Genomic DNA, 26,721 nt, shown 5'->3' with positions numbered 1-26,721 from the left:
TAGGGAAGGGATGCTCGTGTGGACCACCTGTTTCCTCTTCATGGTCCGACTGTTTCTACAGAAGTCACATTGATTGCATGATAAGTAATGTTAAGAGCTTAGCAATCTAACACGGCATTGGAGCTGAAAGGGAGAGGCTGTGACTCTCTGTGGACAACGCTGAGATAGAGATCATGTATGGGTGGTACATCACAGTTTGAAAAACACCCTGCAAACTCCATCCCTGCAGCAACTTGGGAGATGCAGAGGAATGTAGCAGTGTGACCTTTATAAACAGCTGAGTTATGCTCAATTTTCTTCTTGTGGCTTGGATATGGAGAAGCATAGACGGCCTGTGTGACTTTGAAAACTTCAACGGAAATGAAACAGGAAGCCAGATCCTTTCACAGCTTGTTGATCTGTGAAGACGAGCTGAGTCTGTAGAGACTCATTTTCTAACCCCAGTAAAAGCAGTCAGGGGAGAGAAATCCAGCTGGGGTTGATACTCTGGAGAGGAGATGCAGAGGCGACATGACAGAAAGGCCAGCAAGAACAGAGACCACTTCACTGAACAAGAAAAGCGAAGCAGAATTAGCTCAGAGAGAAGTGCTGGTAAGATCATATTGCTGTGGTATAAATTTTGGCATGTCAACAAGCTGGTGATCAGCTGAGAAAAATCCTGTGCTGCTGATTACAGCTGCATGGGTACTACTTTTACCTATGTGTCTGGCTACCTGACCTTGATAGTAGTAATAAGTTACGTTAAACAAGGAAATGGTTCTTGACTGTTAAAAATGGGCTTGAAAAACTGAAGGAGGAGCCTGTCACCAGTTCTGTGTCTAGGCTTCCTACTTTTACTGGCTTGGATGCTGTTGCCTTTGTCTCAGCACTCGTTTTGAATTGTTGCATTCTTTGTGCCATGATTGTAATTCTGCTGCTCACCTTCAGATGAGCATAGCAGTTGCTTTGGCTGCTGATTTGTGGGTTTAAACAGACACGGTTAAAATGTCTTCACACTTGCTTAGCAATGGCTTTCAGTATAAGCTTTTGCTGTAATTGCTGTGCAGTCTCACGTGGGTACAAGCAGAGGGAGGTAGTCACAGTCATGACTGCAGCTTGGAAATGCCATGACCTGCAGAAAAGCCTGGAGGTTCATGTTGTGGGAAAATTCGTAATTCTCCCCCAAAGGAAGAAAATGTCATAAATATCCCTAAGCAGTAGAACTTTGCCATGAGGACCTAGCCTTGTTTGAGTATCACAAACATATGCAAAATGCCATGACCAGGAAGTCTGGAGGAAGAGAATCCAGCTTAAGCTGCTTCCAGTCTGAGCTCCGTGGAGCTGCCCCTTTGTCTCTGCGGAGCTGCTGCCTACTCAGAGGGAAAGCAGAGGATGCACTATTTCTGCTGAAACCTGTTGAATGCATGGGCTGTGTAAGGCCTTCTCTGTCTCTGTACATTGTTCTGTTGGAGCAGGTCCAGAGGACAGCCATGACGTTGATAAGAGGGCTGGAGCACCTCCAGGAAGACAGGGTGAGGAAGTTCGGGCTGTTCAGCCTGAATGAGAGGAGATTGTGTGCAGATCTCATAGCAACCTTCCTGTATCTGAAGGGGGCCTATAGGGAAGCTGGAGAGGGACTCTTTGTCAGGAACTGTAGTGACAGGACAAAGGAGAATGGATACAAATTGAAAGAGGGGAAATTTAGGTTAGACATTAGGAAGAAATTCTTTACTGTGAGGGTGGAGCGACACTGGAACAGGTTGCCCAAAAAAGCTGTGGATGTCCCATCCCTGAAAGTGTTCAAGGCCAGACTGGATGGAGTTCTGAGCAACCTGGTCTAGTGAAAGGTGTCCCTGCCCATGGCAGGGGCAGTGGGACTAGATGATTTTCAAGGTCCCTTCCAGCCCTTAACACTCTATGATTCTCTGAAACATTTTGGAGCAGCTGATGTTTTCTGAAGCTTTCTGAACCTTTGTAGCAGCATGTTTCCAATTTTGCAAAGTTTGTAAAAGAAACTGCCTTCCACTTAGCTGCTATTTCCCTTTCTGCTGTTGATCCCAGCTCAGACCTGGATCTTGCTTGCTCTCTCAAGGATTATGCTAACCCACATTCAGCTAACAGCAACAGCACGCACAGACAGTCCAACAGTGCAGGAGTGTTACCTGGCTCAGTTTTACAGCGGTGCATACATCCCGTGCCAAGGAGGGAGGCAGGTAGAGGCTGTCCCATCTCACTCACAAGGAGGAGAGACAACTTTTCCTGCCAAAGCCTGCAAATGGAAAAAGGTCCTAGAGAGCTCTTTGTGACTCAGGGAAGAGGTCCAGAAACAGCTTAAGGTGGAAGAAAAGACACAATGGACAGTGTTAGTTTAAAAAAATCTCTCAAGAGTTTCAAGTAAGTTATCTCTGATTGATTGATTGATTGATTGATTGCCCCAGAGCTTATTCCCATGCATAGAGGGCAAGGCCATTCTCCAGATTGCACTGAAGTGCTCAATAAATGCACGGAGGTGAGAGCAGAGAGCCGTGAAATGGGAAGGACCCACGGATACGGCGGTTGATCTGTAGCATTTGTACTATACATTCCATCTCTCTCCTCTGATGAGTCAGCAGCCAGATAAACATTAACTTTCAAGCCTGCCTGCACAAAGAGATCACCAATTAAATCCTAAAGTCTTAACACAGGTTAAGAGAAGGCAGAAAGAGGCAAACCTGGATTTAGCTGCAATGCTAAACCACCCACTGCCACCAACACTGGCCTGGCCAAGGCAAGAAAAAAGCTGGAAAGGGAAGCTGAAGTATGTGATAACTGCAGACAAGATGTGGCTCAGAAATAAATTCCAGCCACCTTTGAGCCTTCTTAGGTGGATACTATACTCAGGTGAGCTATATCCTGACAGCATCTCTTTCAGCTGCAGCTCCTGAGACACAGCTACATTAAACACAATCTGCTAGTCCAGACAGAAAGCACCAAGTAACCAATGCTGCGGAGAGGCATGGAGGTGGCATTTAGAAATTTTTTTTCCGGATGGATTTTTTGATGGAGTAGCAGACAGTGCTGTTACACAACTGACAGCTTTAGGCCTCTTAAGTCAACTATTTGCTTTCGCTATTTTTAGCTGAGTTTTAAGCCTAGATTTTCTTTTACATGGATAAATGTGTCTGGCTTTCTGTGAGCGCACCTAAGTGAATGCTTGGCACACCAATATTTAGCAGGTTTTGCCTATTTTGTTCCTTGCCCAGATTAACTGAAATGGAGGGAGAAACAATCTGATATTCATGCCAGGCAGTACAAATCTCTTCACTGTTTCATGAAAAGTCTTGATCTTCAACCATTTTAATATCTTGTGATATTTTAGGGGAAAAAAAATCCCAAACAAACACAAACAAAATCCAATAAAAAAAGACTGTGTAAGTTTGTCTCAGCTTTGTACTGGAGCAAACTGCTTGTAACTCTGTAAAAGTTTAAGTCTTTGTTTGGACCATCACAATTCCTTTCTGTTTTTCCTGCAAAGTCCTTATTGAGATGGAAGAAGACTGTTCTTTAATATGTAACCAGAAAAGAAAGTACACCAGTCTATGCAAATTCTCTACATATCTGGGAGAAATTACACATAAAAGCCCATTATAAGGGAAGATACTTGGCAAAGAGGAATTTCTTTTTGGATGAATGCACTCCATCTTGTTAAAGAGTGATTTGTTGAGGAAATCAACATTTAATGATAGGGGAAAAACGAAAACCAACCAACAACTTCAAAGTTATTAAGTTGTGTTTACATATAATGACTAGATTTCAAACAGGTGATGATGGTGTTGGTCTCCATTCAGGGAACTAGGATCCATAGAAATGTTTCAGGTATCCCCATGCCTGGAAGAGTTAAGAGTGGATGGGGCTTTCAGCAACCTGGTCTAGTGAGAAGTGTCCCTGGCCATGGCAGAGGGTTGGAACTAGATGATCTTTAAGGCCCCTTCCAGGCCAAACCATTGTATGATTCCATGCTGCTATGAAATGTAAAACAGCGTAGTGTGACACCCAAGCACAAACTGTATCCCACTGGCGGAGGAGCGACAAGGGTTGCTGGGGAAATGGAGAACTCCGCGGGGAGACAGGCCGAGAGATGGGAGAGCAGGTTATCCCTCCTCGCCGCTTCCCGGGCACGGCCGGGCGGGAGCGGGAGCGGGAGCGGGAGCGGGAGCGGGAGCGGGAGCGGGGCGGCCCCGCAGGATCCCCGCCCCGGGCGGTGCCGGCGCTGCCTTTGCAGCCGGGCTGGAGCCCGGGAGGCGCAGCAGGGGAGCGGCGGAGCGGGTGAGGCGCGGCGGGGCTGGCGGGCGGGCCCGAAGGGTCCCCGAGGGTCCCCGAAGTCGCGATGAGAGTTTGGCTTTATTTGCTGTTTATTTTCCCCATTTTGTTTTCCACCTGACTCTTTGGGGGCTGTTTTCCAGAAGTCGCGATTCCCGGAAAGCTGCTCCTAAGGGCATCCCGGCGAGACCACCCCGGGTGTGCCCTCCGCCCGTGTGGTGGCGGGGCCGGGGGCTGCGGGCACCGCCTGCGGAGAGGCGGCCGTGGGTGTGCGGGGAAATGCCGGGAGTGCCAGCCGGGCTGAGCTTCCCTGGGGAACTGCTGTGTCCTGGGTGCGGAGTTAGCGCCGACCTGCGTGGGGATCGTGGTTTGAAAGCAACAGCGTGCGCCGCTTTCAGCTCGGGTGTTCGGCCGGGGCTTGGCTGTTTGTTTCGGGGGCGGCAATTTTTTTTTCCTTACTGTGTGCACTATGGATTTACGTGTTGCGGACTGGCTTCTGTTTCCATCAGAAGCGTGAAGGTTTAGGAAAAAGGGGCTCATAAATGCAGGTGTGATTCAGGAGGACCCAGGAAGGGGCCAGCTGCAGGTGGTCCTCGGTGTCAGGCATGGCTGAACAGGAGCCAGCGTGTGCCCAGGTGGCCAAGAAGGCCAAGGGCATCCTGGCCTGTACCAGCAATGGTGTGGCCAGCAGGAGCTGGGCAGGGATTGTCCAACTGTGCTCAGCACTTCTGAGGGCACACCTCTAATCCTGTGTCCAGTTCTGGGTCCCTCAGTACAAGAAAGACATTGAGGTGTTGGAGTGTGTCCAGAGAAGGGCAGCAGAGCTGGTGAAGGGTCTGGAGCACAAGGCGTATGAGGAGCAGCAGAGGGAACTGGGGCTGTTTAGCCTGGAGAAAAGGAGGTTCAGTAGTGACTTTATTGCTCTTTACAACTACCTAAAGGAGGTTGTAGCCAGGTAGGGGTCAATCTATTCTCCCAAGTAACGAGTCATACCAGGGGAGTTTCAGATTAGATATCAGGAAAAATTTCTTCACTGAAACAGTGTTCAAGCATCGGAACAGGCTGCCCAGGGAAGTGGTTGAGTCACCATCCCTGGAGATATTTAAAAGACATGTAGATGTGGCACTTAGGGACATGGTTAGTGGTGGGCTGGGCAGTGCTGGGTTAACAGTTAGACTTGATTTTAAAGACCTTTTTCAACCTAAATGATTCTGTGATTCTATGATCTCTTATGTCACTGAGAAGTGATCTTTTAGACTGAAGAGACCATGCCCTGCTAGCTTGCTTTTGTACTGTACATACATTTCTGCTTTGATGGTTACTCATCCAGCTCTCATTGCACTGTCTTTCTTACTAAACCAGCTTGTCTTCCTTTTGAAGGAGCTGTACAAATTGTATGCAGCTTATACTTTCATTTTTGCAGTGGAGAAAGAACCAGATTTCTGTGGTATTTAGTGAGTGAGTTCAAGCTAGCATGGTGCTACCTGCTCCATTGCTAGTATGGACAAGTACCGTTATTCCCACTTCCATCCTTTGGCCCGCTCCAGTTTCAGCAAGTGGTGAAACAGAGAGGCAAAATACATGAAACAGGAAGAAATGACAGGCTCAGAAAGTTCCTTTGTAGTTAGTGAAGTTTGCTTCTTTAAGAATTTCATTTCTTTGCTAGTGGACAAATAATTTGATTAGAAGCTGAGGGGGTCTCCATACGGTAAGAGGAAAAGATGCCATTTTGCCTGTCTATCTAAAACACTATCAGGTGAAGGGTGTTAGAATTGGTTGTGAAGGGTGTTAGAATTGGTTTTGAAGGGAAAAAGCAGCATGAAAATGCTGGTCAGCATTTAAATCTAAGTGCTTTTATGGTTAAGTATCTGTATTTGGAATTTTAAAAAAATTAAATTTTTGTAGTTCTGAAATTTTTTTGCCATTTTTGGATATAAGGGTTTTTTTCACTTTGTTTAACTGTTTGGAACATGTTGCCTGCCTAGGTGGTGTTGATTTCCCATTCAGCATCAAGACTTTCTGTCCACCTTGTTTCTTAGATATAGTTTCCAGTTGAATTTTCTCATCTTATCTACCAGCATTATCAGACAACAAACATTAAAGGGTTTTTCAAAAATGTATGCAGTTTTTCTTGAGCTTAATGTTTGAAAATGTTTGATCTTGCATGACTACCCAGGCAAATGAGCTTGAGATTTCAGAAATACCTCTGCTGCACCTCCCAACCCTGCACTGCTGAATTGTGGGAGTCACGGTGCCAAACTGTCCTAGGGCAGATGACTGTGGGTATAATTTAGTTGTTTTAAAAACACAGGGAATAACCAGTGCTCAGGAGTCAAAAGGTAATACAATCACACTGCTTTCATTACACTTGCATAACTAAATTTGGGTGTGATTAGAATGGCATAAAATTTACCTTGAGGAGCTCCTTAATCTGCTCTTGTTTTAGGCTGTGAATTTATTTTTTATAAATTACCTTTGGGCTGCATAAGTCATATTCTAATGGCATTTTTATGTCAGTCTGACTTCTAAAAGAGTTCTAGTACTCTTCTAAGTCAAACACCAATCTGAGTTGCTGTCTGACATCTGGCCCTGAGGCACTTCAGGCTCTGTTTTCTGCTTTGATGGAATTTGGGAAGGCCCGGTGAACACAGGGCATCCTTTCCACACTCTGGGGGTGATGCAGCTGGCGTGGTGCCAGCCTGTAGCAGTACCAGGGAACTTTGCCCGTGTGCTCTGTTCATGGGATTCCCGGCATAGCAAATGCCAGTTCCTCAGTGCGTGGTTGCAGTGATCTGGATCAGACACAACAATGCTGTACCCTCCAGAAAGACAGAGAAACAGCTACTTATTAGAGAAAATGTCAGTGTTTCATGATGGAAAACACGAGTTTCAGTTCTTCAGCTGCAGCAATGTAACAGCAGTCACTGACAGTTTTAAGAGGGGAGTTTGTTGCTAGGGATCTTGTACCAATTCTGAGGTGTTAGTTTGCATATTACAGAATTTGGTTTGATGGAAAGTTTGGTTTTTTCCCATGAACAGTAAAACTCATGGTTGGGCTGTCTGTTGCCTGATAACATAAAAGCATGAAACAGCTGTTCCCCAGCATAAGTGAGAACAAAAAGGAAATAAGGATACTGCTGACCACTTCTTGAGGCAAACATTGTAAAATACTTCAAAACTTCTACAGGCTTCTTCATTAATTTTCTGAGAAATTTTTTAGTCCGTAGCTTTTAGTTTCTTTTCAGCGTTATGCTGTGCTTGTAGCTTCTTCTCATTTTTTCACTGCTCTACACACTGTACATTTTTGGCATTCTCAAGATCCAGACCCAAATGCTTGGGATTTCTCTGTAGTCTGTGGGGACATGCTGGAATCTCCTGACAGAGAGAGGAAGTGTGTCTCTAGCTCCTGTCCCCATGTCACCAGTGAGGACAGATGCCACTATGTACCTGTGCAGAGGGATGTGTCAAACAAGGCAACCTGTACTGCCCACACTTTCCTTTAAACAAACATTTTTCTGAGGAGAATGCTGTAGACTGAGCAGAAAAGTTGTGTTGTCTTATTTGAGCCATGTTCTGTGATGGTGGAGGGTTAAAAGTGTGGCAAGATGTGGCTGTGTATGGTCAGTCTCTGGTCCTTTTGCTAGTTCCACTCGTGGTCTTCAGCAGGACCCCGTCTCTGGTTCATTGTCCATATATAATATGTTGCTGGGGTTTCCCACATATTTTAAGTGTTTAGCGTTCATGTTTCCAGGGCACGGTAGTCATGCTGGGTAAACAGTGCTATGAAAGTGAGAAATGGGTACCTTAGCATCAAACTAGTGCCTTGATATGATGTGATGTCCATGAGGCTTTGACCATCATCAAGTCTGCCCTTGCATCTTGTGCAGCAAAGCAGCGTCAAGGCAAGGTGCTTGGCACTGCCTGAAGGTCAGCTGCCACCAGGGAAACCATAGAATATTTTGGGTTGGGAGGGACCTTACAGACCATCTAGTTCCACCCCCCTGCCTTGCACAGGGACACCTTTCACTAGACAGGTTGCTCAGAGTTCCATCAGACCTGGCCTTGAACGCTTTCAGGGATGGGACATCTACAGCTTCTCTAGGCAGCCTCTTCCAGTGCCTCACCAGCCTCACAGTGAAGAATTTCTACCTAATATCTAACCTCAGTCTGCCCTCCTTCAGTCCAAAGCCATTACCCCTTGTCGTGTCACTACATCCCTTTGTAAAAAGTCCCTCTCCATCTTTCTTGTAGGCCCCTTTAGCTACTGGAAGGTGCAGTAAGGTCTTGTAGGAGCCTTCCAGGCTGAACAACCTCAGCTCTTTTAGTCTGTTCTCATAAGAGAGGTGCTTCATCCCCCTGATCACCTTCATGGCCTCCTCTGTGGACCTTGCTGTTGGGGTCCCTCCCCCGCCGTGTAGCCCTGGGAGAGGGGCCCTGAGGGCACAGACACGGGGTTTCCCTGTCCCTGCTCAGCCTCGTTCCCATTGGTTGGTTTGTGTTCCCTGCGCGGGCAGAAGGACCCTTGGTCCCGTGACTGGAACAGTTCCTCGGCAGAGCCCTGACACTGCGGCTCGCGTGGCTCCGCCCGCGCGCGGGAACTGCCTCGCTGCTGCTTGCAGAGCGCTCGGTGCACGTGGCCTGGGCCGCACGGTCCCTGCGCCAGGCTTCCCTTCGCCAAGACACAGCTGACATTGCTCAACAGTCTCGGTAACTAAATAATATTCACGAAAATATTCTTCCATCAGCATATATTTTGACTCCAGTATTAACTGTGTCCAAACGGTTTTCCAAAAGCCCTTCGTAAGAATTAAATCCCAAGAAACATAGAAAAAGTTCTTAAACAACCATGCCAGGAAGTGTTTCAGTTCTTTTTGAGCTTGAATCAAGCTAAAATTTACAAATCGTTGTTCAAGAATCATTTTAAGTTTGAGATAAATGTCCATATGCGGCTCTGAAAGCCAAGAGTCTTCCCACGGTTCTTCCATAGTTTAGATATGGAATAGCAAAGCAAAACCAAGAAGAGGAATCCCAAGTTTCCAGGGTTTACTCACACAAATCAGTCGCTTAGGGATCGGGGATCGTTCTGCCCGCATTCTCCACCATTATGTTGCAGTGGGGATACTGCAACACGCATATATCAAACCAGGAGTCCCGTGGAAAGGAAATATATATGGACAGACAGATTCTTGCTAGATGTTTCAGAGATGTTTATTTCTCCAGCCGCATGGCCGGGGCTCTGCCGAGGAACTGTTACAGTCACGGGACCAAGGGTCCTTCTGCCCGCGCAGGGAACACAAACCAACCAATGGGAACGAGGCTGAGCAGGGGCAGGGAAACCCCGTGTCTGTGCCCTCAGGGCCCCTCTCCCAGGGCTACATGGCAGGGGAGGAGACCCCAACACCTTGCACCATTAGGTCCACATCCTTCTTATGTTGGGGGTGCCAAAACTGGATGCAGTACTGCAGGTGGGGCCTCACGACAGTGGAGGGCAGAACTGCCTCCCTCGAATGGTCAGCAAGGTTTTAATTGCTGAGTTTGTGCAAAATTGGCCTTTTGCAAACTTAAAAACTTGGTTCAGGTCTGTCTGTACGACAAAGAGAAGCCCTACCCATTTTCCCCAGTTTTGCTCTGAGCACAGCACCGTGCCATGGGCTTGTTTGTGAGCAGCTTGGAGATATGTTTATTGTCCTGCAATTCTGGTTTCATTTTGTGTCATTTCCTGCACATGAATTTCAGCTGTGATGTTCTTGCCAAAGGCCAAGGCCTTAAAAATAGGGGATTTCATATAAATGAAGAACTTTAAAAATTATACTGCTGGGTTCCACGTCAGAAACTATCCAGTACCCTGTATTTAATTTTCTTACTTTACAAGTGAAAGTAAGTTATGCCTCTGCCAAGTGCCAGCCCCTGAAAAAGAGCTCAGTATGCAGGGTCATACTTAACTATATTTTACAGGGCTGCATGATTCATATTTTATTTAGTCCTTGCCACATAACTGTCCAGCTTTTAGGCAGTTTGTGCAAATGCAGAGGTGTCAGGGATCTTTGGTCTCTTGATCCCTGCAACTGATGCCTAGAGTGCTTCGTTTGAAACTTCTCTTGCATCCAAATGTCTGTAAAAATACCAACTGTGCATTAGCAATGACAATAATGACAAGTGATATTATTATGCATAATAATACTACTATAATTATAATGTGCATTTACAAGTAGACAGCTCCCACACAGAATATTCTGAGTTCTTGAATCACATTTTTATGAAATGTTTTTGTTAGCTATGACTTTGGTATTACACTGAGTGATAGTAACTGAAATGTAAGTTATCTTGATGCAGTCAGTTTTACCTTTCAACAAGACTTTTTTGCTTAAGATTTTAGGCCAGAAGTGCCTGGTAATGCACTCTTGACAAAAAGGCAGAGGACTCCTGTGTGCTTGAGTTAATTAAAATATGCCAGTTTTAAAGTGTTGCCCTTGAAATGATGAAGAGAGAGCAGGGTTTAAACACTCCAGCTGCTTCCATACAAACACCACGAGGTCTGCAGAATAGAGCTGAAGTTTTGGCTTTTGTTAGACTGGACGCTGAGAGGCAGGGGGAACGAGATGCAAGACCAATTTCTGCCATTTCCATTCAGGGTGATGGCTTTTATATTTTGCTTTCTTTGGCCTTGCTTTGTGCTTCTAATCTGTCTTGGAAGGAGGGCAAGACACAAAGTAAAACTCCCAAGGAAACAGATAACATTGCTGGAATAACCTCTGCACATAGCTGCTTAGGAAGCACAAGCTTTGTGATCTGGTGTACCACCAGGAGATAGGAACCTTTTGTGATTATTAATTATAAATTATTTGTATTTACTAATCCACGTGAAAAATATGCAGCTCTGCATGGCCTGCACACAGAATCGGGTACACTTAGGAGAGGGCCATGCTCTGGAGACAGACACAAAATCTCTGTGGGGTGCAGCAGTCAGACCCTGTACAGAGATGGGAATGATGAGCGACATGGATGTAGTTTGCTGAGAGGGGCCTGGCTTTCTCCTTGGACAGTAAACAAGCTCAGAAGAGTTGATTTTTTTGTTTGTCATGGGTTACTTGATCCTGCTGTTTTCCTGGATACCAGTTGGGATAACTTTTTATTAACAGGTAGCTTAAAATTTTTTGGACTGTCCTGTGATATGTGCTTACAAAGCATCCAGGCAGGGCCAGGGACACTTCCTGCACTAAGGAATCCCAGGAGTGGGGCAGCTGCCACTGGACCTCTGCCTGGAGAAACCAGGAGGGATGCTGCCTGTGGTATCCCCAGCCTCCTGAGCACCTAATGACTGTGCATTCTTGGAGGGTTGGGTGGTAGGTAGAAGTCTTGTGCTGTCTAGCAAACAAGATTTAAAAATCAGGAGGAGGAAAATAATTGTTATGTTTTCTTTTTTCCCCCCTAACCAGGTTTCAGTTATCTAGACACATCCGCATAAAAAGCCCAAGGTATTTATACTTGTCAGCTAGATTTAAGATGTTCAGGAGGAAAGTACTTCCTTTATTCTGTCAGTTTGGATTCAGCATGGCAAAAAAAAAAAAAAAGGAAAAAGAAAAGTATTTTGAAAATTGTGAAACAACCATGACTGGCATTAGGAATGACTCAGCATGCAACTCTGCAGCAGGCAGAATAAGAATTCTTAGAGTGGGCTTCTTTCAAATAATAGATTTAGTGCATTTACGTAAGTTCTGTTTGAAGTGTACAGGCATTAAATAGCAATTTTGGATGGGAACAGATTTTTTTCCACATTAAGAAAAAACAGTAGCAGAGATTTCAGAGGATTCTTCTTTAAAAGATTATTTTATTATTTTCTTTTTTTTCTTAACTCAGGAATAACCGTTTTAGAGAGATTCATGATTTTTTAATGGCATGAAATGCTTTTCATGTGTTTCTCATTCAGTATTCTGGACTGTAAATTCTCAGAAGGCTTCTCTCATGTTTTTTCTTACTTAAATGGAAGTGTGGCTAAGCGTTATTCATCTGAAGGTCTTGGATGAAGCACCCTGTGCCTTAAAAAGGAAGCTGAATTGTACAGGAAATGAAGAATTGAACTTTCCTTTTGTTCTCATAGGCATTTGTAGAGAGAAATGGTATGTGCAGGCTAAGGCATGTATTAATACCTTGATTATATAGCTGAAATTGGTTTTGTAAAGGTAGCTCTAGTAGGGTATATTTTAGATGATCACATGGTGGGTAAGAACACATTATGGTTGTTGCTGCACAGTAGGAATAAGTATGTGTCCCAGCTGGATAGATGCATTAACACCAGCAGTTCCTGTTGATGATCAGGGGGTCCGAAGAAGGCTGCCAGCTCTATATTCTCTATATTTTTCTGAAAGAAGACTGAGGGAGCTAAGAGGGCAGTTGGGACAGCCCTATGCAGAACAGCTGTGCAAATAAAACCCTTCTTGCGACTGATGGGCCTCAGTGTTACCAAAACTATTCTGTTTGCTAGATAATTGTGTGATTCTAGGTATGGTTTGGGGTTGGGATTCTGGTTTGTTGGTTTGGTTTTTTTTTTTTTTTATTAGAAGAGATCTGATCAGCAGACATGGTTGAACTTTTGATAAGTCACTGACGATTACCATCTTTGTCTGTAAATTATTTTCTTTTTCTTACTATACCAAGGAGACATCCTCATCTCTCCTGTTTGTTAGAACAGGTGAATGTTGCTTAACAAGTTGACGTTGCTTTACTCTGTAAAGGAAGGGATTTGTAATGAAATAGTTACTGAATTAAGCAGTGCTTCCCACATATCTTGGTATGTGTTTGATCTGTTTTCAGTATTTTTTATGTTTTTGGTGTGGTGCTGATAATAAACTGGGAAATCAAAGAGTTTGTAATCTCTTGGCACCACTTAAAAAGGCATATTTCTGTTTTCTAAACTCTAATGGGATATAATCTTTTGTAGGTATTGAATTTGAAAAATTAATAATTTTTCTGTGTCTTCCTCTTGGCTCATTCAGTTGAAGTCTTTGTACACATGTGCATCATGCTTGTGCTTGCTCTATAAGGGTAAGTTTGTTTGTTTTCCCTTGAAAGAGGGACTTAGCCTGTTCTGTAACATATCTTGGTATTGATGGTGTATAATCTGGAAAAAAGCAATGTGCAACAATGTGAAGAGAACTCTGCATGCACACCATGAACACAGGCAGACTTGGATCTCCATGCCAAGCTGCGCATGTCTCAGTTGAGGGATCTCCCTGCCTACTTCTGCACCCAACAGAGGAGGGAGAAGGAATCCTACAGGTGGGCAGCAGGATGGCTGGAACAGAGGGGTCCCACATTCTGCCTCCCTCTTTGAATGAGGGTATACCTGCTTTTAGGGAACTAGGAACATAGTTTTGTGTGATGGGAGTATGAAACCTGGCCACTTTATGGTGACAAGTCCTGTGTCCTGCTTTCAGTACCAAAAAGAGGGTGAAGAGGAATGTCCCGAAAAGAAATCATTCTGTCAGGTTTTAATTTGGGAAGATGCTCTGTTATCTTTCTGATGGCCTTGTTAACGGCATGGAGAAAAAAAGTAAAGGGGGAATGTGCCATCAGACATGCTGGAATATTCAGTAGTGCATACAGTGCTCTCTACTAGTTCCCAAGCTGATCTCTGACATTTTGCATTTTGTCAATTATGAGTATTTAAGGTGGCAGCCTCCAAAAAAGTTGTGAGAGTGTCAAATGTGAAGCAAATCCTTTAGAGATTCTTCCTGAGTTACTTGAGAATGAAACATGTTGCAGGTGTCTCTTACTTATCTTTTTTATGGCCTCTTTTGTTGGTTGTCTTTTTCTGTGTCTCTCCTGCTGACTTTGCAGGAGGGAAAAAGCTTAAGGCTTGGCACTAGCAGGAAGCTGATGTGGCATGAAAAGAAAACATGGTGAACTACTTGCATTGTAAGATAAACACTGCTATCAGCTCCTACTCCAGCACTGTTCAGCCTCTGTTCTTCCAAATTTCTGCATGGCAAGAGTCAGGCCTCCCTGTCTTTATACTGATGCTCACAGTCAGTCTTCAAGAAGATGGGAGCCCAGCAGCTGGTCACAGCAGCAAATGCTCCTGGCACTGCCTCCTGAAGAACTGGATGAATTGTGCCCATATCCCAGAGGATGGATTTGCTTTAAAAATCTATGGGTTTATTTTACTCCCCCCACTAATGTGTTATTAATTTAATTGCTCATTGGTTTCTGAAGAATTTTGGAGGGTGAAGGGAGGGGGAGTGGAAAGATCTATTTTAAGCTGCCACCTTTTTTAATTTATGCTCATGATGTATTTTTACCAGCAGTACTTTGCAATCCAACTGCTACTTCTAAATGTCATTTACTTGAATAAAAAATGTAATTAATTTCTAAGTGTGACATAAGCACTGAAAGTATTAACTGAATCACAAAGTGCTGTTTGAACAGCAGCTTTCCCATGACAGGAGGGAAAGTTTATGAAGTCCAAGGTATGCTGCAATACAAGTGTAGCAAAAATACTCAAAACCACTTGTTTGCAGGTTTTCCCATCACCCACTAGGCTTTCTATTAGGGAAATACCTATTTATAAATCCCCCATATTAAATAAAAATGGGTGAGCAATATTTGATTATCTTGTGTTCTCTGACACTGATTTGTGTTTCTGATGGAAATCAGTAAGTCTGTGCTTCCCAGCACTCCTTCAAGAGCAGTTGCTCAAGCACCTGTTAACCATGTGCATTGGAAGAGAGCTTGTTGAACTCCAATAGTCTGAGGTTTTTTCAGGATTATTACCATCAAAACGTTTTCAAAAGATTGCTTGATTCAGTGTAAAAGCTGATGTGGAGCTCTCATCTTTCTGCCTGTAGAAGGAGTGAAGGAAGAAATTTTGCATTCACATGTATTTCTTGGTACTCCATAATGCAAAGTATGTAATTTTAACAGATGGATCAGCTCTTAATTTTTTTATAGACCCAGTTTGTTCAGAATCAAAAGTGGGAGTGGGCCATACAGTCATTGTAAGTAATGAAATGAAAGTCTGCTGCAACTTCCCTTTGATACTGTGTATTTAAATTGGTGTTAATTTCAGTCATCATTGGTTTGCATACAACAGTGTAAATCCAGAATACCCACTGATCTATGGGCTGAACAATGTCTGTGAGCCATCAGGTTCTGTTCTAGTTGACAGAAGGTTCAGTTATTCACAGTCCACTGAGGTTTTTTTCAGTGCTGATACTTTTATGCTACAGAAGAGAGAGAAGAAATTGTGATGGCTTGATTCTGCTGGGATTGTTATTTCTCAGTTGTTCTCTAGGTAGAAGTTTGTGTGCTTATTGAGAATGTACCCACTGGTGTCCCTCAGTGGGAAGTGTGAGTGTGTGTATATGTGTGTGTGCGTTTTAAGTGGGAGTATCTGGTTTTTCCATGAGGTTTTCCATTTCCAAACTTACACCTGAGGTTTTGTTGTCTGTTACTTGGCATCAATAATAAACATTTTCTGGAGCTTCAGAACTAGCACCCCAACCCCACCTCTGATAACATCGTTAACAGTTTGTTGACACTTTTTTATTTACAGCTCTTGACCTGCTTTTAGTTCATGGGCAAGATGAGGTGTGGGTCTCATCACCAGATGACTAGCACAACATCTTGTAATAAAACTTCTTCAAACAACAGATTATTGGGAAAAACCAAGTATAAGCAGTGCTCCATATACATGCAACAGTGCCCATAAAAATGAGCGCATCACTGTTTATCTTGTGGCTAAGGTTGGAATTGATATATAACTCTTTGACTGGATTGTTGTCCACAGTGCCTGGGCTTAACTTACTTGGAAAACTTAAGCCCCTCTTAAATTTCCTGTTAAAGCCAGGAGGGGCAGAAGTTCAGCTGACATAAAACTATGTGGAATGAGTAATTCCCTCTGTAGATTCCCTGGAGAAGGATCTTTTCAGCCTTCTCTGCGGATGTCTTTATAAAAAGTTGAGTTCTCCTAAAGTTTTGTACTAAATCAATAAATAAGTTAATAACAGAGCAGCTGTTCATCATGAGCCCTGGGAATTTCCTATATTCAAATTTCTTCCAGAGGACAAATTTCTCACTTAGGGAGCAGATACTGCCTTTGTCAACTATTTAGTCTCCAGGCCCTCTCTCACTTGTAGGTCTTCTTCTCAACAACAGAAAACTGTAACCTTCCCTAACCTTGTCTGTAATGCCAAGGGCACAACAGAATCTTGTCCTTGTTTATGTCTGTGAAGAACAGTGAGCATGCTCCCCCTTCGTGATGATCTCCTGAGCTTCTTTATACCAAATCCCTGGAGAGGATCTTTCTCTGGAGTTTTAAATTGACCCTAAACTTACCCAAATTGAGGCAGGAGCATTCCTTTAATTCCCCAGGCAGTCGTATGATGCTTAGTCAGCTAATATTGCCTTATATGGCCCATTTGTTGACTACAAGTAAGTCCTAGGAACCCCTGGTCTTTAAAGCCATGACTTAGAGACAAAATAATGACAGTACAGGTCTCTAGATCAGCACATGCTGAAGTAAACAAAAGTAATTTGGGGTTTTTTTGTTATTGAGCAGTGTCTTTGATACCAGTCCCCCTGTGACTCCATTTTAACTATATATGTAGCCTTCACTGTGTGCAGAAAAGCATGGAAATGTGAACTATGTGCACCCAAATCCCTAAACCTCGGAGAACTAAGTATATAAATTATGTGTATTAAGTAAAATACAATCTTTTGCATGTCATGTTTTGTGTTTCATTTGAAGTGGTATCATACTTGAATGATCTTTCTTTTTGTAAGAAAACAAATAGAAACAAGTACTTCAAAATAGTGCTAAGATTCTTCCCTCTCTCTTTTTATCCCTATTTTAGGAAGGCATGAGGTGTGGTCCTGGAAAACAGCCAGCAAGGAATCCTTGTGTCTCATGTGGCAAAAAGTGAAAGTGCAGCTAATGTTAAGCATGACTTTGCTCACCACTGTTTTTTGGTATTGCAGAAGGCTATACAGCTTTTTAGCACGGCTACTGAAATGGTAGGTTTTTATTATGCAGACTTTAATCTTCCACACTGTTGCTTATTTCAGTAAATACTGACCATTGACACCTCCTTGTTGACACCTGTTCTATCATTTCTATTTCAGGTGGAGCAACTATCTTCAGAGGAAATTCATAAGTAAGCTTTTTGTTGTCACTCCACATTCATTAATCACCCCCGCAACGCCCCTTCAGTTGCAGAACAGCAGAACGTAACTGATCTGTGAATCAATCTCAATTTAGGGAATCTCAGTGTGCTGCCAGAAGTTGATCTACTTGGTTATAGTGCAAGAGAATGGAAAGGAGAAACAAAGCAGGCCAAACAGATGAGGGAGGTAAGAGTTAAATTTTAATCTCTGCATGAAGACAGGGGAGAACCAGCACCTGGGAAAGGAAGAGCACTCCCAGTGCAAACAGCTGCAGCAGCTATCAAAGCCTGCTACACTGGCTAGTTAAATGAAAAGCAAAAGGGACAGCATGAACATGGGTCTAAATAAAGAGTGCAGTAGTACAGGTCAAAATGCAGATCAGGTTTTAGTCTTGCGTATATTCTGAATTCCCTCTTCTAGCACCAGCGACCTTTAACAGGAAAAATCATCCCCAGTGCTAAATAATTTGGTCTTAGGTACTGTCACTTTGCCAGCCTTTGATTTAAGGTAAAAACTCTTATTCCAGGGAGGAAGGAAGCACCACATCCATTTCTCTTCCAAGTTCTGAAGATCCATGCTTAGCAGCCTTCCCCTCTCCACCATCGTCAGCTGCAACTGGGGGCAGGCAGGGCAGGAGCTGGCATCTGACCTGTGCCAGCTTGGGTGGTGCCCAGCAGGCAGGGAGCTGGGGTGCTGGATGGTGGCCATCCCATGCCTTTGGGCACAGTCCCTCTGCTCCAGCTCTGCACCCCAGCCCAGGTGCTTCTGTGCCTGTGTCTTCCCCTGCACAGGGTGCTGCTGGCAAGACAGGCAGTTGACTGCACCAGTGTATTTGACATGTATGTGGCTTTAGGTCATGGTATCAGAATCACAGGGCAAATGCATACCAAGAAGGACTTAAAGGGTAAAAAGAAGCTGTTAAGGATAAACAGTAGCATAAGGGGGTTGTAGAAAAAAGAGGATAGTTTTCAAAAAGCTGGAGTTGTGCTCAAGTGATGAACAGAGAAAAGATCCAGTTTTGCCATGTTAAATGCGAGAACACAGCAGTGCCAAAAGTTCACAGAACAACAAACGAGGCTGAAAACTATTTGGAGGAGCAAGTAACAAAAGACAGCAGAACTTCTAATAAATTTGCAAGCCCATACTGGGCAAAAAGCCTTTCAGAAAATCCATGAGCCTTCTGGATGACCAGACCTGAAAAGGAGACTCCTGTGTATGGAGCAGCCAGTGGATGTCTGGTTACATCAGCTAGAAGTTGCCATGGTAAAGGAGCACATTTTAGGATGAGATCTTATGAGATCCTTAACCAGCATAACATGCTTGCTGTCTCCAAAAGGGGCAGTCCCATGTTTGCCTTGTCTCTTTGTCTTTCTCGCCTTGTTCTAGCTAAGCAGTCCCTCTCCCTCTTTTGTGCTGGCTCTCCTCTTTTGGATGTGGTCCACCTAGATGGTGAGCTGATAAGGCAGGTCATCCAGAAAGAGCGTTCTCTGAGGCCCTCAACCTTGCTGAAGCAGCAGGAAGCTCCCCCAGCAGGAAGAGTTCTGTAGGCTTACTATCTCCACTGATACAGTAAGAGTAAGGGGACAGAGTGCAGCTGAGAAGTGGTGGTGGGATGTGGTGATGAGGCAACTAAGATAAAAGAGGATGAGGGATTGAGACCATCCTGCTGTCCCCTTCGGGAAGCAAACTGGAAGTGATAGAGCAGCCAGTGGGACTGTAGAGTCCTCTCCCTAATTCTCTGCCAGTTTATTGCTCAGAATTGTCTCCACAAGGGCTCAGATGGCAGCCAGAGGTAATGCAGAGTGTGTAGCTGGACAAGGGCTGTCCGCTTCAGCACAGAGCTCCCAGATCTGCTCAGCCTCAGGTCAGTGTTGCACGATGGATTCAGGTCAATGTAAGGAGATGTTTTTGCCAAAAGGAGTTTTCTCCAGATACCTGTTCCTGCCCTTTTGCTGCTGCATCTCACAGGTCAGTACAAATTGTAAAGCAGTTGAGGTTAATGCTGTTATGACACAGAAATCTTTGCTGATCTGCTGTAATTTGGTTGACCATGTGAATGTTTACAGTAGCAGCAGTGCAGAGACTTGAACAAGCTGCTGGGTTTGGAAAGAATGCAGAATCGCTCTTAAGGGGCAGCGCCAGTCTAAGGTGTTTACAAAAACATGGTGTTTAACATTTTTGTGTATATAAATCTTAAAAACATACACTCTCATTCCCCTAGCTCCCTCTTATGAGTTGTTTGGAATTGGACTTCAAACAACATGGGTTTTTTCCAAGATTTAATGTTTTTATTGCTAATTTTTCTTGGTCTCTTTCTAGGCATATGGAGAGTTGGATAGAAGCTGTCATATCAAATACCTGAGACAACTCAAGAGGGACAACTATAGTGTAGTAAGAGCGGTGCTTTTTCAGATATTCAGCCAAGGCATTCCTTTTCCTTCGTGGATGAAGGAAAGAGATATATTGAAGGTAAAATTCATTTCCTAAATGAACACATTTCAGCTATCCATGCACAGCAGAAGGAAGCTCTGTTCAGTGTGAAAAGTGATATGTTGGCTGTCGAAGTGGAGAATCGTTATCAGAATTTAAAGAGAAGTTTTTCAAACCCATTGAACTACATTTAATTGAAAAACTGTCCCTGATCTAAATACACCAATGTGAACACGAGTCTAAATGATGTAAAAAAAAAAAACCCAACAGTAAAAGTGAATGGATGAATGTTACTGCCATCCTGCTAGATGTCACTCCCTAAACACAACAGGTTATTTGAATCCTCCCCATCCACATCCATGCAAAGTTCAGTGGTCACTTGGGAGCTGCTGTGTTGCTGGAGCAGCAGAAATCCTGCCCTGGGCTCCAGGAGCTACAGCAGGAGATAGTGGCAGGGAGGTGGGATCTATAGCTGCTGCCTGTAGAGGTGTGTGTGCAGACTGGAAGGTGTCTGTAATCCTAAATACCTCTCTGAATTTGGAAATATCCAGCTTTTCAAAGTGTGAGTTATATATTTTGCTGACAGCATATTTTCATCTTTTTTTTGGCTGTCCCTGTTTTAAAAGTTTCTTAAGGACCTGGCAGTTAAGTGGATCCTCCTTCACAGCATTTGAGTTGTGAGGTCCATTTACTTGGTTGTTTGAACTGTACAAACAGCTGATAGAACCACATCGTAAATTCTATGTAGACAAGTTTATATAAACTTATACTCTACTTCTTGTTATGGTTATGATTAGCTTGCCTTTTGTTTTTTTCCCAGCTCCCTGAAAAGCTTTTGTATTCTCAAGGTTGTAACTGGATTCAGCAATACAGTTTTGGGCCAGAAAGATACACAGGTCCCAATGCCTTTGGGAAGTTGCGCAAATGTATGGAGGCATTAAAGACAAATGTGAGTATCTAGGAAATGGTTGGGAGAAATAAAAGCCCTGAGAAATGGGTTCAGACAGAGTTAAGGAACTGCTCCTGGTTACATATTTGTGGGGCAGTCAGGCCTCCCTCCCAGGTTCAGACTGCAGAGTTGCTGGGAAGGCCATCACCTCTACTGCAGGGGAATCCAGCTTTTGGTGATCCACTGGGGCAAGTACTCAGGAGTCCTCTGCAAGTTAAGGAGGCCACTCTTCCCACAGCTAGCCCTTGCAGTCAAGTGGCTCCTGCAGTATCTCATCATTTTGATTAAAAATAAACATGCTGTATGAGATGCTTCTGGATTCCCTCCCCTGACGGGAAGGAAGAAACAAACAGTGCGTTTTCTTCTAAAACTATTGTGTTTTCTTTGCTTCTACCCCCATTAAATGTTGTAATTATCCATTTTTGCTTCAATTTCTTTCTGTAAGCTTAAGCACTTGATTGCAAAGAGCTGTCAGCCTCACCGCCCCCTCTGCTCAGCATTGCCAGATTGCCATAATTCCCAACTCAGGACTATAATTCTTATTTATGTATTTAAAACTTGGGGAGATTTAGTAGCCCCAAAGCCTTCTGAAACAGAGATAAAGAGTTGGCCTGTCAAGACCTTGCACCTTTCTTGAGCTCCTCCGGGGTTTCTGTGCATCTGCAGTGATAGTAATTGTTAACTTCAAAAACCCCCCAAAACCCCAAACAGACTAATACAAGCTCTGGTAACAAAGCATTAGTAAGAAAAAGAGGGAATTAAAATAGAGATCTGGTCCCTTGCCTGCACCTTTGCTGTGCCAAAGTGACAGCTGCCTGTCTTCCTGAGGTGTGCCTAGTAGTGGTTATGTGCAGTTATGATTTTGTTTTGGTTGGTCTTTGCATTTCCCAGTGTTGGGTTATTTGGCTTTTATTTTTAGCTTGTTGTAGTTCTTTTAGCTGAATGCAGTTTAAATGCATGAAAAGGATATGCATGAAGCATTTAAACTGGATTTTTTTTAAAGAAAAAGGTTTCCAGTCAGGAGAATGAATAAATCCTTGCAATTAAAAAATTGTTTCAAAGCAACTCTGTGATGGATTATGCTGTTACTGGGCATGAGGTCTAGCTCCCAACTTCATTTTATTTTTATAAAGATGGTGTTTGGCCAATGAGATGGATTTTTGCCTATTTTCACTAACAGGGTTCCCTGCTGCCTTTCCCAGCTCCATTGTCATAGAATCATTTAGGTTGGAAAAGACCTTTAAGATCATCAAGTGCAACCATTAACCCAGCACTAAACCATGCCCACAAGTGCCAACATTTACACTTCTAAATATCTCCAGGGACAGTGACTCAACCACTTCCCTGGACCACCTGTTCCAATGCTTGACAACACTTTCGATGAAGAATTTTTTCCTAGTATCCAATCTAAATCTCCCCTGGCAAGACTTCAGGCCTTTTCCTCTTGCTCTATGACATGTTAGTTGGGAGAAAAGGCTGACCCCCACCTGGCTACACCCTCCTTTCAGGTAGTTGCAGAGAGTGATAAGATCTCCTCTTGAGCCTTGCTTTCTCCAGGCTGAACAACCCCAGCTCCTTCTACTGCTCCTTGTACGATGTGCTCCAGACCCTTCCCCAGCTCCACTGCCCTTCTCTGAACTGGCTTCAGTCCCTCAATGTCTTTCTCATAGTGAGGGACCCAAAACTGAACACAGGTCTCCAGGTGTGGCTTCACCAGTGCCAAGCACAGGGGGACAACCACACCCTGGTCCGCTGACCACACTACTGCTGATACAGGCCAGGATGCCCTTGGCCTTCTTGGCCACCGGGGCACACACACTGGATCATGTTCAGCTGCAGTTGACCAGCACCTGCACTTTTCCACCCTTTTCCAGTGAGCCACTTTCCAGCCACTCTGCCCCCAGCCTATAGCACTGCCTGGGGTTGTTGTGACCCAGGGTCAGGACCCAGAACTTGGCCTTGTTGAACCTCAAACCATTGGCCTTGGTCACACTGGGGGCTGCTGCCTGCAAATGCTGTTGGGACTGGGCAGTGTTGGTTAATAGATGCTTTACACTTAGACCACGCTTCTGTTCCTGTTTTTCAATCTTTTGTGTGTCAAATAGAATTTGTAATAATTTTATTAATATTCTTGTGTGCTTTCCAGTGGGCTGAAATAAGTGCCACAAGAGATCATGAAGAAAGAGGAAACCTGTGTAATGCACTGTTTTCTGATGAGAGCAAGGAATACAAACTATACGAGGCCATAAAATTCATCATGCTCTATGAAGTTGTTGAAGCCTATGAGCAGATAAAGAGCAGGGAAGAACCCGTACACAACCTTTTTAGCCTTCTCTTTGCTCGTGACTCTTCATCTGACCCTCTGAGTTTCATGATGAATCATCTGAACTCCATAGGTGACTCTATTTGCCTAGACCAGGTAAGGATATAAATGAAAAACAAATCACAAAACTTATTCTATCTTTGTAGTGATTAGGTGATTCTATCATACACCATCCATGCTGGTTGGCCAGTTTTTTAAAATTTGAGATATGGGGAAATGGATTTAGGAAAGCCTTCCAGGAAAAAAAATGTAGTAAGACTGGACCAAAAGGTGCTACAGGCTGTCAATAAGACATAGTTTAGAACAATAATAACTTTGATATGTAAAATAATTTTAGATTATGCTGTTTTGACCTGTTGTTCTGCTTTTCCTATCTGTTCCACTATGCCAGACCCTGTAGCATCACTCTTTTTTTCTCTCCACCCTTTGGTTCTGGTGAGATCTAATGTCTGTTAAGAGTAGGTAATAAGAACTCGAGTATTCACCTTTATATGTTAAGGTTTTTGTTTCCTATTTAATAATTAGTGAGGAGTTAAGTGCTGACATCTAAACTCCCCACTACCCTTTGCATATGGTTTCACTTTCCAATGGTTTAAATTATTTTTTATAATCAATTTCAGTTATCAACTGTTACATGATGCAGTCAGCTTTAGGAGCAGTTTGATTATAACTGGACAAGTTCTGGTCTGTGGCTATGCCCAAGGATATGAACTTTTCCCAGACCTTTTTTCCGGATTAAGCAATCCATAGCAAGAAGTATCAATGAAGATGCCAGTTCTCCAGTTTCATATATGTGAAGTACCAGGAAACTTTCTCCTTTTGCTATTATGTTTTCCATATGTAGCAAGTGATCACAAGGTGGCAGGCTTCCCATTTTATCAGGGTGTATCAATCTTGATAACAGCTAGTTCCTTCTGACTCCCCAATAAGCTGTGCTCTGAGCTGGCTTGGGAGCAGGTTATGTTGTATGGTGTCAGGTGGAGGAGGAATGTTTCCATGCAAAAGAGAAGTGGAAGGGCTGTTGGGAATGCCCTCAAACTTTTAATTTTCTTATTCCACTCGCAAAAGGACCCCCTTTTATTCCTTGTCTGTTTTGAAGCTAAATGACTTGCCTTAACTTGGATTATCTCCAGTTTAGTTTTCAAAGTCTAGAAATAAATGTCTTACAGACTTCTTTCATTTTTAGGTTGAACTGTTTCTTCTTGGATACTTACTTGAAGTAAGGATACGAGTTTACAGACTGCATAGGTTTAATACTGAGGAATTTCAAGTAAACTATCCAGATGAATACCGAAGGGAATGGAATGAGATCTCTCTCCTGACTGAGGATGACCGCTACTATCACATCCCCCTTTTCAGAACGTGAAGGACCAGTGACTTTTTTTTTTCCTTTGTATAATATAGTGAGTGACCAATTCCAGTGAATTAGGTTTCTAATCACTAGCAGTAAAATCTTGAGAATGCTCATTAATGATTACAAAATGATTTATGGGTTTATTGTGTAAACATTTTGCTTTCCCATTGCAGCCCAGTTCACCATCAGTCAGCCATAAAAAATATAAAATATATTGCTGTACTGTCTGGGGCAAAAAAATGACAACATTTGAGGGTTGTCAGACAAGAAAAATTGGACTGCCTGACAACGAAGGCAAAGGTCATGCTGGGTTTTCCACTGCTAGCCGAAGGGTTTACTCTGACATCCATGGATAGGTTAAACTCAAGTGCCTAAAGCAATTACTGCCTTTCCCTACTCCTGTCTGTCTCTAGCTAGGGAGGATGAATCACACAGGAAGCAACTCCCGGGGTCCGACAGTTTATACTCCAGGCTATTTAACTTGCATTGCCTTGGGATGGGAGGGTATAAACTGGGGCCTCTGCATGGCTGCTTCAAATCCACTTGGCTTCCCTTGTTGCTGGAACGCCTCTCTCCAGGGACAGGCAGAGCAAGCAGCTGCAGGCTGTACTTACTTCAGACATGGGAAATGGACCTGTCTGCGCCCAGCAGCAATACCTGAAGGTGAACAACTGTAACACAGAGGGGAAAAAATCAACACACGAGAATGCTGTGCCAGATGAATGGAAGAGCTCCTGTGTAAGTCAGGAAAGTACATTGCTTTCTCTGAGGTAAAAAGGGCAGCGTTAATAGGTCACACGGAACAGAGTTAGACCCAGTAGCTGCGTATGGCTTTTGTCAACTTGTAAATCCTTTAAGGGCTGATTTTAACATTACCTGCCAAGATTTCCTTTGCAAGTAATCTGAGAAAGTTGTGCATGGAATGCATGCACAAACACTGCATTTTCAGAAAATAGTAATTTTCTGTGGATTATGTGAATTCAGCAGTGTTGCAAACATGTTGTGTCCTCAGATTATGTATTAATCTCCTTGCCTAGAATTGCTATCTTTAATTTAGACCTCTGTGTTTAAAGAAGTCTGTCCAGGACAAGTAAATGAGATTTACCTTACTAGATGGAACATTTTGCTCAGTTCTGTTTTCTAAAAGAATCAATGTGTTTTGATTATTTCAAAATAAGGGACCTTAACTTGAAGAAGTATTAGATCTCGCAAAATATTTGTGAAAAGCTTACAATCCCCAGGCTAATGGTTGTATTGAAGAGGGTGGGTGGGATTTATTAAGAAACAAAGCCTCCCCTTATCCTAGAGGTATGGGGACAGGCAGGTTTGTTTTTTTAAACCTGCAGGATAAAATGCATGCCAGTAGCAAAAATGTGAACAAAGCCTGCAGGAGCTAAAGCAATTGCATGAGGTTTCTTCATGGTCATGCTTGGAGTCAGTGGACAGTGCTCAGTTCCTTTGTGTAAAGGAAAGCAATTTTATTCCTTACACTCTTTTTATTTGTGTGTATATGTGTGTATATATATATATATATATTTATAAATACAAACACCTGAGTTCTGCATTGTAGATGTCTTGCTTCCTGAAAGTTCGAGTTTTGTTGAATGATTTGTAGATTTTAAATAAGAAGTCTTGATAGCTGTAATAATTTCATCTCATCAAAACCTGCATAGCAAGTACTTTATTTATTAAAAGGAAGTTTTTTCACTGAATGAAATAATTTTCTTACTTTAGATTTGGTTCTGCTCTGCATGGGAAAAAGTTATAATACTTAAATGTAGAGTATTGTTATCTATTTTGCATCAACAGGAGCATTTACAGTTATCAATAAACTTGTCTGTTTTATTCTTGTTTTGGTACAAACAGACATACCAAAAAAAGTATGTATTTTTGTAGTGGACTTTTTAATGATTTACATATTATTTGTATTTCGGAATACAAAAGCATTACAGCTGAAAGTGATAAATTGTGAAAATGTACATTTTTGTGACCTTGAGCATATTAATAGTGGGGAATTAATAAAAATCTAAGACAGTGGAATTTATCTCGCCAATTTGGATGTTTGCATCTGAACCAGGGCTCTCTGCCTTGTCAGTGGAAGGCAATGGCACATGGACAGCCAGAGGGGGTGGGTCTCTAGAAGGGACTGGTTCTCTTCATTGGCTGTAGCAGGAGCTGGCAGTGACCAGCATAAATCTCTGCCCTAGATATTTGAAGTTAGGTGAG

General features: G+C 43.2%; 1 protein-coding gene across 3 annotated transcripts; it reads left to right on the top strand.

The window, feature by feature from the left end:
* The first annotated feature begins 411 nt into the window (after positions 1–411).
* On the top strand, positions 412–26,539 carry OTULINL (OTU deubiquitinase with linear linkage specificity like). 3 transcript variants are annotated; one of them, XM_042048744.1, is made up of 8 exons: positions 412–591; positions 17,130–17,289; positions 17,398–17,429; positions 17,534–17,625; positions 19,759–19,908; positions 20,690–20,818; positions 22,965–23,237; positions 24,328–26,539. In XM_042048744.1, the coding sequence occupies exons 1-8, from the start codon at positions 498–500 to the stop codon at positions 24,505–24,507; spliced, it is 1,110 nt and encodes a 369-aa protein (XP_041904678.1). In that variant the 5' UTR covers positions 412–497; the 3' UTR covers positions 24,508–26,539. The 3 variants fall into 3 exon arrangements, with proteins under 3 accessions (XP_041904678.1, XP_041904680.1, XP_041904679.1); XM_042048746.1 differs by lacking the exon at positions 412–591 and adding an exon at positions 4,043–4,108; XM_042048745.1 differs by lacking the exon at positions 412–591 and adding an exon at positions 4,187–4,284.
* Positions 26,540–26,721: the final 182 nt, after the last annotated feature.

This window comes from Corvus kubaryi, unplaced genomic scaffold (assembly GCF_017639235.1).
Source record: "Corvus kubaryi isolate FWS band 111438036 unplaced genomic scaffold, C.kubaryi_AGA036_p1.0 68, whole genome shotgun sequence".
In the NCBI taxonomy this organism is placed as follows: Eukaryota; Metazoa; Chordata; class Aves; order Passeriformes; family Corvidae; genus Corvus; species Corvus kubaryi.
Note: the sequence above shows the minus strand (reverse complement) of the source record. Positions and strands in the feature narration are given on the sequence as shown.